We start from the raw sequence: 12,773 nt of genomic DNA on the forward strand, positions 1-12,773 counted from the left end.
TCAGATTCATAGAGACAGAAAGTAGGGTGGTGGCTGCCTGGGGCGGGGCGGGGGGCGGGGAGGGGACTGGCGAGTTCGTGTTTCATGGGGACAGAGTTTCCGTTTGGGAAGATGAAGAAGTTCTGGATGGTGGGGCTGGCTGCACCAATGCTACTGAACTATATACACTTCAAAATGGTTAAAATGATAAATGTTATGTTAGGTGTATTTTACCACAATAACCAAGGGAGGGAGAAGAGGGACCTATAGGATTTCAGCTAGAAAGCCTTTCAAATGCTTCCTAAAGGTTAGGCCCTTAGAGCCAAGTCACGGAATAGAGGTGTATGTGTAACATGATGACGACAGTGATTACAGCATCTAAGGGGAGAGAACTGTCACCAAATGTTGACAAATGGTGACATCTAAGTCATACTTTCCCCTTTCTTCTCCCCATTTTCCAGCTATTCTGTAATAAGGTTTAATAGCTTTAATGATAAAAATAATATTTAACCATGATTATTGCAGAATGGGGGGATAATTTTGCAAAATATGCAAAAACCCAAATACAAAAACACAATAAATAATAAAAAGACCAACTGCCACCTCAAAAAAAGAGAAAAACAAGTGAAAGACACAGCAAGAGGTCCTTCCCTTTAGAAATGTAAATAACCATTCCAACATTCCGACGGGTACTCTACCTCAGAAAGAATCAAGTACATGCAAATCATACATGCAAACTACCATGGGCTGCTTCTCTTAGCAGAAACGGAAGAGGCTGCCGTTGTGTAGACTCTGGCACATGCCGTTGACGGGAGTGTCGATCAGAATTCTGCATGCTCTCTGGCCCAATGAGCCCTCCTCAGGTGCACCTCACAGAAACACTAGGAAAAGAAAAAATTAAGTTGCAGGGGGGTTTGGTGGGTGGGGAAGTAAACTGCAGAATATATAAAGCATGGCTCTTTTGGGCTCTAAAAATATTTGTGTAGATATAGAAAATAATCAGGGAAGACACATACCCAATGAACAATAGCTGTTAGTTTGGAGAAGTGTGATCATCTGGGGTGTCGGGGGGCACTTCTCACTTCAGAAACTTGTGCTATTATTTTAACATGTTGTGATCATGTGATCATGTGCTGCTTTTGTGACATAAAAAATAATCATGACAAATAGCTGTTTTCTTTTCTCTGCCTTGTTTCTGACTGCCCTCTCTCCCTGGGATGTTCTCCCTTCAGATTGGCCTGGAGAACTCCTCTTTAGCCTTCAAACCCCAGTCAGAGATCCTAGAGGAAACCTTATTTGAGTTCCCCTTTCCCTGAGCCCCTCAGGGCCTCCCCAGTCCCTAGCCAATGTCACTCAGGGACAAGGACAGGCTATGGTGCAGACACACCTGCCTCTTCCTTGCTGTGCAGCTCCGAGTAAGGGGTTTAGCTTCTCTGAATCCTGACTTTTCCCCAATGAAACAGATCACATCCTGAAGGGTGTTCTAAGGATAATATGAGGAAGGCAAAGGGTCCTCAGTTCTTGGAGAGCCCACCTAGCAAGGAGACCTTCTTCTAATGCTATTTCAGCCCACTGGGCTTCAAACTGAGCCCCCACAAGCTTCTCCACCCCTAGAGCCCAGGGTGTGTAGGGGCCCCGGGCAAGCTGCCTGCCCTTTCTGTCCTCCTTTCCCACGCATCCCTTAAGGCTGTCAGGGTCCCTTAGGAAAGCTGGTGGGTACCTGGCTATTTAGTAGGTGCTTTCAGTATTGTCCTCCATCCTGCCCCCAACCAGTCAGGGTCCCCACAGATCATCCCTCCTGTACAGCTGGGGAAACTGAGGGCCAGGCAGGGATGGGGGTCTCATTTCCTGGGAGGGGACAGAACAGGATGGCTCCCACTGGTATGCAGGCTAGAGCTGGGGGGGTTTCCTCCTCAAAGAGGGGACTTGGCGGACCCTGCGCAGCTGCTTCCTTCCACCTCCCCATCTGTCCCTCCCCAGCCCACAGAGCAGGGCTCCCTAGAGGACTCTGGGAAAACGCTGTCCTCACTCCTTCTCCCTGCCCCTCCCACCCAGGTTCGGCTGTGCTGATCTGGGGTGCGGGGCTGGGATCCAGGTTTCCCGGGCTTTGAGGGGATGCCAGGATGGGCCCCTACCTTTGCTCAGAATTTAGGAATGGAGGGGACATTTTTACCCAAGCCCACACCCCACCATACCACCACTGGTACCATCCGGACTTCACCCCTGGGCCCTCTTCTCTACCGCAACACCACCCAGCTCCATCCCTTCACCTGCTCCATAGCTCTGGCATCCTACAACCTGTCTCTTCCACCATAGGGATCTTTCTTAAGCTTTTTATTTCAATTATGAAATATTTCAAATATCCAAAACTATAGCTAATACTATAACAAACGCCCTGGTACCCCTCAGTACTGGTTTTCTGGGCTGCATAAGAAATTACCACAAGCTTAGCCACTTAAAACCACACGCATGGATCATCTTACCATCTCTGTGGGTCAGAAGCCCAGGCATGGCTTAGTGGGGTCCTCGGCTTAGGGTCCCACAAGGCTGCCGTTAAGCTGTTGACCAGGACTAGGTTCTCAACAGAGGCTCGACTAGGGAAGGGTCTGCCCTGCTACTAAGCCTCCTCGGGTTTGAGCACAGGCGGCTGCCTTGCAGCTGTGGGATTCACGGCTGCTTGCTCCTTCAAAGCCAGCCACAGACAGACACTCTTCGGAGAGTGGTCAACACATGCGAGTTTTAGGTAATGTCCTGCAATCCCGGGAATGACATCCTATCACCTTTGCCATATCCTACTGCTTATGCACATCACAGTCCCATGTCCCGCCTGCCAGGAGGCAGGAGAAAGGAGGCAACTCAAGGTCCCTCTGACACCCCCTCACCTCAAGTTAAGAAAGAAAACATTATGGAATCTTGAACCCTCGTAGTCCTATGGCCTGCCTGCCTTCCTCCCCAGAAGTAGGCAGGGCTTTATTACTCCCCTGTACGTTATATGTTGACTACGTATGTATGAACCCTTATGCCACGGATCATATCATCCTGCATGTTTTTACATTTTGTATAAATGGTATCGTAATGGTTTTTTTCTATGACTTACTTTTTTGTTGTTGTTTGCCATCACGTTTACGATATTCTTTCACATGAATATATGAAGTTCTGGTCCATTCATTTTTCGCTACAGTATATGCTATTCCATTGTATAAAGACAACGCCATGTATTTGCCCATCCTCCTGTGTTCCCTTATAAACAGGGCCCAGGTGGCTGCTCTCACCCCTCTGCCATGTGCAAGTGTTTCTCTGGGAGCATAAGCCCAGAGGTGGAGTCACTGAGTCAAGGGACTTGGCACCCTCATGTCTACAAGATAAGGCCAAGGAATTTTCTGAACTGGTTGTTCCAGTTTATATTCCCACCAGCAGGGTATGGGAATTCTGGTTGCTCCACATCCTTGCCAACACTTGGTAATGTCAGACTTTTATATTTTTACCCATTTGTTGGGTATGAAGTGGAATATCATCATTGTAGAGAGATCTCTCTAGAACATGCAATTGATCACGTTCTCCCTGTGCCTCAAATGCTCCCAAGTGCTCCCCAGCTCGGGACCTGATCTAAGCTCTTGGGTTTTGCATGACCTTTGCAGTCCCCGGCCCTCTACAACTCCCCCCCAGCCCGCCACTCTCCTCAGTCCCAGACTACAGACAGGTGCTCTCCCACCACGTGAGACTTTGTGCCCGCTCTTCCCTCTGCGTGAAGCCACCCCAATGTCTCAAGGCTCCTGCTTTATTAAGAAATAAATGACCAAACAGGTCACCCACCTGTTTGTTTTAAACATTCACATTAAAGAAATGAATGCCTTAGGCATATTAAAAACAAATGCAATATAACTGTGCTCATCAAATGATGGTTTCAGGGTTCAGACCAGAGTTTTCCACCTCGACACCACTGACATTTCGGACTGGATCATTCTTTGTGGTGGAAGTTTGTCTGGTATATTGTAGGATGTTTGGCGGCATCCCTGACTTCACCCCATGAGATGCCCATAGCAACCCCCACCCGCCCCTCCCTGCCAAGTCATGACCATTAAAAATGTCTCCCATCATTGCCAAATGTCCCCTGGGGAGGGAGGACTGACCCCGTGGAGAACACTGATTTAGAAAGAGATTCATTTATAATGCACCCAGTCTGAAATTGCAGCACGTTTTCAGTCCCATGACAAACATCTTCCCACCTGGAAACACTTTTTCCACGACGGAGCAATTTACGTCATTTGGAAAGGACATCCAATGTCTAAATCCAAGGACCTTCACGTGTATGAGGTCACAACCAAAGGCTAATGTCACCCCTCCCAGTAGACCCTGCCCAGGTGTCACCTCCACTGCTCAGCCTTCCCAGATACCCCCAGACAGGTGTCGCCTCTCCCTCCAATGCTTGTTGCAGTTGCATTCACGTGTTTATGTGTGTCTGCTCCCTTTCCTGCAGCCTGGGATTGGGAGGGCCCTCTGGGGGGGGAGGGTAGGGGATCACAGCTGAAATCAGCTCTGTTTCCAGCTCCCACCCAGGCCAGCGCAGGAAAGACTCGTGGATCTGAATGGCAAATTGTGTAGAAATCACCTAGGCCCTTCTCTAGTTGACCCAGTGAAACCCAGATGTGTGCTGGGCTCCAGGTGAGCAGGCCTTGGGGAGGGGCCTGGGGAGGCCAGGGTGGGGAAGAAGGAAAACAGTTCTGGCCAGAGATATGGGCCAGACCTCCCCAGCTGGGTTGGGTAGGGGCATCTCTGGAGACATCATATCCCAATGCCCAGGCACAGTAGAGCTGCAGGCCTTGTGGGAGGCCCGGATGTGTTCATGTGCACGAGTGTACGTTTGTGTTTGTGTGTACAGGCATGCACGTATGTGCAGGGACATGGATGCCTGACACACGTGTGGAGGTGTGGGGGGCCCTATCAGCCTACCCTGTCTGAAAGAGAAGCCTTGTCACTCTAAGCCCTCCTTCTGCTTTGTTTTTCTTCATGGCATCTATCACTACCTGACATTGTATTAGATGTTTATTCGTTATCAGTTTCTTTTGTCTTGCCCACTAGTTGGCAACTCCATGAGGGCAAAGCCCTGGCTAGTGTGTTCACTGGTGTATATACCTGCAGCACCCAGAAGAGCTCCTGGCTTATAGTACATGTATGCGTAGGAGCTCAAGAAACATGTGGAGTTAAGTGGATAGATGAAGGGCTGGCTGGCTGGCTGAGTGGCTGGGCGGATGGATGGATGGACGGACAGATGATTGGGGGGTAGATGGTTGGATGGGTGGATGACTGCTAATAGGAATGTGTGCATATGCATGTAGGCCTTGACTCTGGAAGATACTTCAGGCTTCTTTGTTCTATACTCTTTCCAGAAAGACCCAGGAAGCCCCACATCCCAGAAGCTGCAGAGGTCCAGGGGTATTTGTGGAGGCTGTGGGGGTTGAATCTTCCTGGAGGCTTAGGGCCGGCTGTTGGAAGTGGGATCAGAGCCCTGCCCAGAGTTGCTCCCTGCGGGGGTGTGCTGAGGACTAGGGCACTATGGGTGGGGAAAGGAGAGTGGCCACCCTAACAGGCTGGTGCCCTTTGGAACTCAGCAGTCCCACAAATGATGCCTTTGCTCAGGCAGTAAACCCCCACCAGAGGATAGATCTGAGCCTCCAGACACCACATGGGCCACCACCAGGAAAGGTGTTACCTGGGTTGGGGTTGAGGGGAAAGGACCTAGTGGGCACCCATTTCCACAGGCTGGAAGGGTTGACCAGGAAACCGTCCTGGATGTTCTAGGGAGGGAAAGCAGGTCTGAGCCACGTCTGTGTTAAGACTTGAGCTGAGATCATCCTGTTACCTCTGGAGAAGAAGTCAGGTTGTCCCCACTTCCCATGCCTCACTGTCTGGCGCTGAGCACTCACTGTCCCTTCTACCGGTCTAGTAACCCACCACCTGACCAGCTCTCCATCAGCCTACCAATTTATATGTCCATCTAGCCTTCTACCCATTCTTCTCTGGACCTGTCCATCTACTGCTCTTTCCCTTCACTCATCTGTCTGTCTGGCCTTCCATCCGTCTGTCTAGCCACCCATTATCAACATTGCCATCATTAGGCTAGCAAACCCATATACACAACGTTTCCTCTGTTCTAAGCTGTCCTCACAGCAACCCTATGAGGAAATGCTATTATTATTCCCATTTTACAAATGAGATGTGGAAAATGAGACACAGAGAGGTTGAGTGACTTCCCCAAGAACACACAGCAGAGCTGTCTGACCTGACGGGCTGAGCTCTGAACCTCCCAGTTTTCTGTTCATCCATCCATCTACCCTTGTAGCTGTCCATCATTCAGTCCCTTCACTCACCTGTCACTGTCCATCCAGTGGCCCATCCATCGCTGTCGCCCATCCATCCTGAAGGTAATGCAGTTAGAGAACCAGGGGCCCTGAGGGGAGAGAAGGCCCGGACTGCCCATCTGGCTGGGCCAGGCTGGACTGCGGGGGTGGGGTGGGCTGCCCCAGGCTGGGCAGGGCGGCATGAGGCTGGAGGGAATTAGCCGAGTGACTGCCAGGATCATCTAATTAGGAACGCTAGTGATAAGCAGATAGGATCGAGGGTGATTAGAATCCTTTTAAAAAGCCACTCCATTAATTACAGAGACAGAGAGGGGCCTCTGGCTGCTCAGAATACCAATTGGCTGCCTAATCGGACTCCATCAGCTCGCCCTGGGGAGGGTTCCTGGGACCGCTGTGTGACCTTGGGTGTGCCCTGCCCTCTCTGGGCCTCCCTGTGCCCTGGATCAGGTTCTGCTTGAGATCACCTGGTCACCCAAGATCCTCTTCCTCCAACCCGGCCATGGCTCAGGGGGCAGGCTTCAGGGTGGGCCTGAGACTGGGGACCCGGGACATCAGAGGCTGCAGGCCAGGGAGCCTAGCCCCCAAAGGGAGGACTTTCCACACCCCACGGGCGAATAAGGACAGAGGCTCAGAGAGGGAAAGTGACCAAACAGCCAGTGTGAGTCAGGAGCAGGGGGGCCTGAGCCAACGTCATGCCTGTGCACCCCTGTCTCCCCGTGAGGCCCTGTGGAGGGACCCCAGAGGCCCCGGCTGCTAACACGTTCAGTGTCGGATTGCGGAGGACACTAGGCAGAGCCATTTGCAGAAGGGAAAATCACCTCTGCATGCTGCCTTTGTGGGAAGCGCACCCTGCCTCGCCCTTGTGAACTGGAGAGGGCCCCCTCTGTTTAGAGCACCTTCGGCAATGAGGAGCTGGGATCTGCCTCCCGGGAGTACGCCCGTCCCATGAAGCCTACTGAGTGCTCTGCTCTCTGAGCCCTGGGACAGCTGGGAACCTAGCAGGTCTCCAGCCCTGTCTCCAGCCCTGTCTCCAGCCCTGTCTCCATCCCAGCTACCTCCTACAGACCACCCCAGGGTGGGGCCTCAGGCTGAGCATGGGGCCTGGGGTCAGAGCAGTGCAGAGATCCAGCTAGGTGGCCAGGAGAGTTCCTCCCTGGAAAGACAGTGCGAGGGGAGCCTGGGGTGAGGGGAAGTCTCTGGGGATTTGAGGGCATCTCATCATCCTGGGTCCCGTCTCTTAACCTGATGTAACCACCCACACACTGCCTCAATTACATTGTTATGGGACCTCAGGCTTCAAGTGTAGTGCTGCCATTGTTGCCAACCCCCTCCCCCGACCAGTGTCACGCTACCCCATCACCAGAAACACACCAGCTTTCCTCCCTTTACCGTCATCACCACCACTACTCCCCTCATCCCCACCATCACTGTCACCAACAGCACCACCATGACCGTCCCTGCCTCAACCCAGTATCATCACGACCACACCACACCCCCGCCACCACCATCACCGCCGCCACATCCCGCCTAACATCACCTCCATCACCTAGACCAGGATCACCGTCCTGTGACCTCCAGGATGCCCAGCACTGCCGTTGCCATGACCAGCGTCATCACCATCACTGTCACCGCTGCCACCATGCCACCTCTGACGGGCCACCTCCACCATCACCATAACCGCCTGTCTCCGCCTCAGTCAGGCTTCACGTTGCCTTGACCACCAGTATGGCCTTCATCTCCACCGTCACTATGGTCCCCACCACAGCAACATCCCTCACCGCCACCAATGCCATCGTTACCATGACGACCATTCCCAGCGTCACCTGCAACACCACCATTTCCACCTCCCCTCTCATTACTACTATCATTATCTCCTCCGTCACCTCTGCCACCTTCACCGCCAATGCCGCCTCTGCCACACAGTGTCACCACCTTCTGCACTGTCACCATTATCATGAGCCCACCTGCGCCACCACCACCACCTCCCCCGGAGCCGCCGTCACCATCGCCCCGTGCAAGCACTTGCTGACTGTAACAGGCATGAAGATATTTAATATAAGTTTTCACAACCGTAGGATGACCTGGGGGCATAAAGATCAGGGACAAGTCATCGCTGAGGGTCTGCCTAATGCTCCAAAGTAAGTGGATCTCAAGAGCTCTCTCCAGGAAGCTGCTGGAAGCTCATGTTATTCCAGGAAGCTCCCTGGAGTATCTCAGCCTGCAGCCTTGAAGCCCAGGTGTCTCAGAGGATGGCCGGAAGTTGCTGCAAACCTCCGGTTGTCATCTGCTTTCAGCTTCTTTCTCTTACACTTTCCAAATCGCATGCATTGGCAGACTCCACCTGGGAACCACATAAGGGATTCTGGAAAATCTTCCCTAACTCTCTAGGATGCAGAGGAGACCGTCGAGGAGGGTGGTGGACACCACATCTGCCAGGTCATCACCCTTGGCGTCAGCGCTGTTGCTAGAGCATGTCGTGACTCCTCCTGTTGCCAGCACCCCTCCATGGCTGTCACAGCTCCTGTCAGCCAAGAGGCACTGCCATCAGCACCGGGGCCGCCAATCCCACCATCTCCATCACCCCCACGATTGCCGGCAGCATACTGCAGTATTGCCCACTTCCTCAGAGGATCATGCCTCTCCAGCTGTTGCTGGAGACTTGCAGAACCTTCCTGAAGGGAGTACCATTCCCCACCCCCCACTGATACTGGCCTGGGCCATGTGGCATGAGCACGGGTGACGTACATCACATCCCGGGAGAAGTGTTCAGAGGCACTCCATGTTTCTCGCAGCTCCCACTCACGCCCTCTGCGCCGTGAGAATGGTATATTCCAGACCAGAGCACTCCCTCATCCAGGATCTGGAAGGAGAAGACATGTGAGTTGGAGCCCCTGCAACATGGGTAAGGGCTAAATGTCCATGGTAAGACTCCAAAATGTGGGGGTTGTTACTGAAGCAAAGCCGTGTGACACGCAACTTGCATTAGCCCACTGCCTTCATCCCCATCGTGGCCACCAACGTCACCACCTCCAGGACAAACATCACCACGACCAACTCCCCGATAGTGCCCCTAGTAGCCTTTCCATCACCTCCCTGTCACACCTCCACCATCTCTATCAATACCACCTCTACCACTACCGGTCCCCAGTCACCATCCCCTCCATTGTCACCTCCACATGTTAACTATCCACCACAAGCATGACTACGGTCCCCACCACCAGCACCTCTTCTGCCATTATCAACTCCACTCTCACCACCATAATTACTCCCACCCTCACCACTGCCTCCACATTGACACCACTACCCTAATCACTTCTACTGTCTTAATGATGCCTTTTCACCACCGCACCATCCCCACAATCATCATGGAGAATTGCGTGGGGAGGCAGCTTTCCCCAGCTCCAGTGGACAAGCCTGTCGAGAACAGTCTCTAACTACAGTGACAGAAATATAGTTACGAAAACGCAGAAACATTTTCATCTGTAGCTACATACCCAGTGAACTTACTCCCTGCTCTTCATTTCCTCTACCAAGCGATATGTGTTAGGTATTAGCCCATGGGGTGGATGGACAGGGGGCACAGTGGATAGGTCCTGCTCCTGGTAAGGCGGGAGGCAGTGACCATGTCTGTCACTCTAAGTCAGGCTTGCAAAGTGTCTCTAGGTTCTGCTTTCATTCCTCCTGGCACTGGGGACTGGCTAGAACCTGCTGTCCCCTGCTAGGTTCCTGATGAGTACGGAAGGAAGAAAGAGAGAGAGAGAGAATACAGAGAGGGGTAAGGACCATAGAAAGAAGAGAAGGAAGGGAGCGGGGGAAAGAAATTGGGGGAAGAGAAGGAAGAAGAATGCCCTCCTATGTGACTTAGTGATCCCAATAGCTCTGCTCCTCATTGGTGCAGTTACTAGGTAGTTTAGCATGTGTTCCATCTTAACTGGAGGGGGGTGAGGGGAAGGGGGGAATAGATGTCAATCAACATTGTTAATTGCTATTTCCAAATATGATCTAACATTGGAGCAAGAATTAAAGAAATGTAAATGCCTAAGAACATCTGGTTCCTAATTCACTCACCTTACTAGCTTTCCAGGGCTGCCAAGGCAAATTATCACACACTGGGTGACTTAGAACAACAGAAATGTAACCTCCCACAGTTCTGGAGGTCAGAAGTCCAAGATCAAGGTGTCAGCAGGGCTGCACTCCCCCCTTCCAGCTTCTGGTGACTGCGGGCTCTCCCTGTGCTGCATTGCCATCCCCCTTTTCTGTGTGGCTCTGTAAGGACGCTTATCATTGCATTGGGGACCCACCTACATATAATCCAGGATGTTCTCATCTCAACATCCCTAATTTAATTACATCTACAAAGACCTTGTTTCCAAACGAGATCATATTTGCAGGTTCCAGCGATTAGGACAGGGACATAGCTTTTGGGGGGCCACCATTCGCCCCACTACATTCACTAGTCACACTTACCTGGGTTTTTCTTACCAGAATGGAGTGGAATGCTTCTTTTAATTTGCTGTCCTCAGACAGTGCTGGGTTTGCATCTCTTTCTCTCTCACGGACATACTGTGTGACCTTGAGTACATCCTACATGTCTCGGAGCCTCGTTCATTCAACAAATATTTACTGATTTCCAGGCATGGTCTTAGACACTGACGAACACGCCTGCCTTTGTGGGGCTTACCTCTGAGGATCTGACCTGATAAAGGGGCACAAGAAGAATGAACTCCTGCTCCCACCTCCTTGTCTGATTTTCCACTTGGGGTCCCCTCACTCCATCCCAACAACCCAGCCAGCAGGCTAAGTGGACATGTCCCAGGAAGCCTGCCCTCCCCTCCCCGGACCACGGTCGCCAGGTCGCCCACCTAGGCCCGATCCTGTAGCTGATCCTTTCTCTGCTCCTTGGCTCCTGGGAGCTCAGCCCACAGGCCCAGCATGACCAAGCTCCAAATTCTCAGACCGCCAAGGTGCCGACCTCAAGGGCAGGGGCAGGCCAGTGTGCCCTGGGGGTGCTGGTGCGGAGCTGGGGGTGGCATTTGCCCCGCCCAGGGTTGATGTCACAAAGGGCCCAGCCTCCGCTCTGCAGGGGGATCTGTCCCTGGCCTGGCCCCACTGTGGCAGTGTCCCCCTCCCCCCACCCCTCTCAGTGGAGGTGCCCACTTGTCCCTGAGAGCTGGTACTATGAAAAGGTAAAGTCGCCGGGCAGACCCGCGCCCGGAGCCAGCAGATTCCAGCAAGGCCCCTGCTGAGGGACCCACACCAGCTGCTGCCTCCTCCGAGTCCATCCCGGCCCCCGGGGCCCCAGTGCCCACCTCACCTTCACCCCCGCCTCCGCCCCCTCCCTCCCCTCGGCATGGCCAACTACTACAAAGTGCTGGGGGTGCAGTCGAGCGCCTCCCCGGAGGACATCAAGAAGGCCTACCGCAAGCTGGCCTTGCGCTGGCACCCCGACAAGAACCCCAACAACAAGGAGGAGGCCGAGAAGAAGTTCAAGCAGGTGTCTGAGGCTTACGAGGTCCTGTCCGACTCCAAGAAGCGCTCCGTGTACGACCGCGCGGGCTGCGACGGCTGGCGGGCTGGTGGCGGGGCCAGCACCCCCTACAGCAGCCCCTTTGACACGGGCTACACCTTCCGGAACCCTGAGGACATTTTCCGCGAGTTTTTCGGCGGCCTGGACCCCTTCTCGTTTGACTTCTGGGACGCCCCTTTCAACAGTGACCACGCTGGCCGGGGCCGCGGCCTGAGGGGGGCCTTCTCGGCCAGCTTCGGCGAGTTCCCGGCCTTCCTGGAAGCCTTCTCGTCCTTGGACACCCTGGGCCGGGCCGGCGGCGCCAGCCGCACCACCTTCTCGTCCACCTCCTTCGGCGGCTCGGGCGCTGGCAGCTCAGGCTTCAAGTCGGTGATGTCGTCCACCGAGATGGTCAACGGACACAAGGTCACGACCAAGCGCATCGTGGAGAACGGGCAGGAGCGCGTGGAGGTGGAGGAGGACGGGCAGCTCAAGTCGGTGACCATCAACGGCAAGGAGCAGCTCAAGTGGGTGGACAACAAGTGAGCGCCCGGCCGCCCGGGGCCGCTCACCCGCCGCCCACCGCCCACCGCACAGGCCGCCAGAGTGGCTGATGGTTAATAAATGTGCCAAGTGAGTTCATGGAAACAGCTGGCCCGGATGTGTGGGGCGCAGGCACCTATCTGCTGGGCCGCTGGGGCCCCAGCCCCCATGCGCAGGACTGTGTGCGCTCAGGCCTGAGGGTGCCACCTCCATGCCCGGCCTGCTTTAGTGAGAGGTGCAAGGGTGGTTCTGTGGGTGGTCTGTGAGCTCTCTTGTCTATGTCGTCAGGGCTGGTGTCTGTCCATCTCAACCCAGCCCTGTGCCTCTGCGCTTGCTCTCTGATGGGAGAGAGGCATCATCATCCATCTCCATGTCTCGGCCCCCTG

General features: G+C 53.7%; 1 protein-coding gene and 1 long non-coding RNA gene across 4 annotated transcripts; one reads left to right on the forward strand and one right to left on the reverse strand.

Moving 5' to 3' along the window:
• Window positions 1-618: 618 nt before the first annotated feature.
• LOC112834125 (uncharacterized) lies at window positions 619-11,341 on the reverse strand. Of its 3 annotated transcripts, none has more exons than XR_003210786.1 (5): window positions 11,201-11,341; window positions 10,821-11,034; window positions 9,084-9,198; window positions 6,348-6,427; window positions 619-860 (listed from the first exon to the last, which is right to left on the reverse strand). It is a non-coding gene; the product is annotated as an uncharacterized lncRNA (long non-coding RNA). The 3 variants fall into 3 exon arrangements; XR_003210785.1 differs by having other exon boundaries at window positions 10,806-11,034; XR_003210787.2 differs by lacking the exons at window positions 619-860; window positions 6,348-6,427 and adding an exon at window positions 8,380-8,679 and having other exon boundaries at window positions 10,806-11,034.
• Window positions 11,342-11,432: 91 nt separating this feature from the next.
• Window positions 11,433-12,481, forward strand: DNAJB8 (DnaJ heat shock protein family (Hsp40) member B8). The gene has a single exon (XM_025885462.2). It carries the CDS (start codon window positions 11,689-11,691, stop codon window positions 12,388-12,390), a length of 702 nt encoding a protein of 233 aa, XP_025741247.1. The 5' UTR covers window positions 11,433-11,688; the 3' UTR covers window positions 12,391-12,481.
• Window positions 12,482-12,773: the final 292 nt, after the last annotated feature.

The sequence above is a fragment of the Callorhinus ursinus genome, unplaced genomic scaffold (genome assembly GCF_003265705.2).
Source record: "Callorhinus ursinus isolate GAN/ISIS: 27379988/994484 unplaced genomic scaffold, GSC_fseal_2.0 scaffold15, whole genome shotgun sequence".
Lineage (NCBI taxonomy): Eukaryota > Metazoa > Chordata > Mammalia > Carnivora > Otariidae > Callorhinus > Callorhinus ursinus.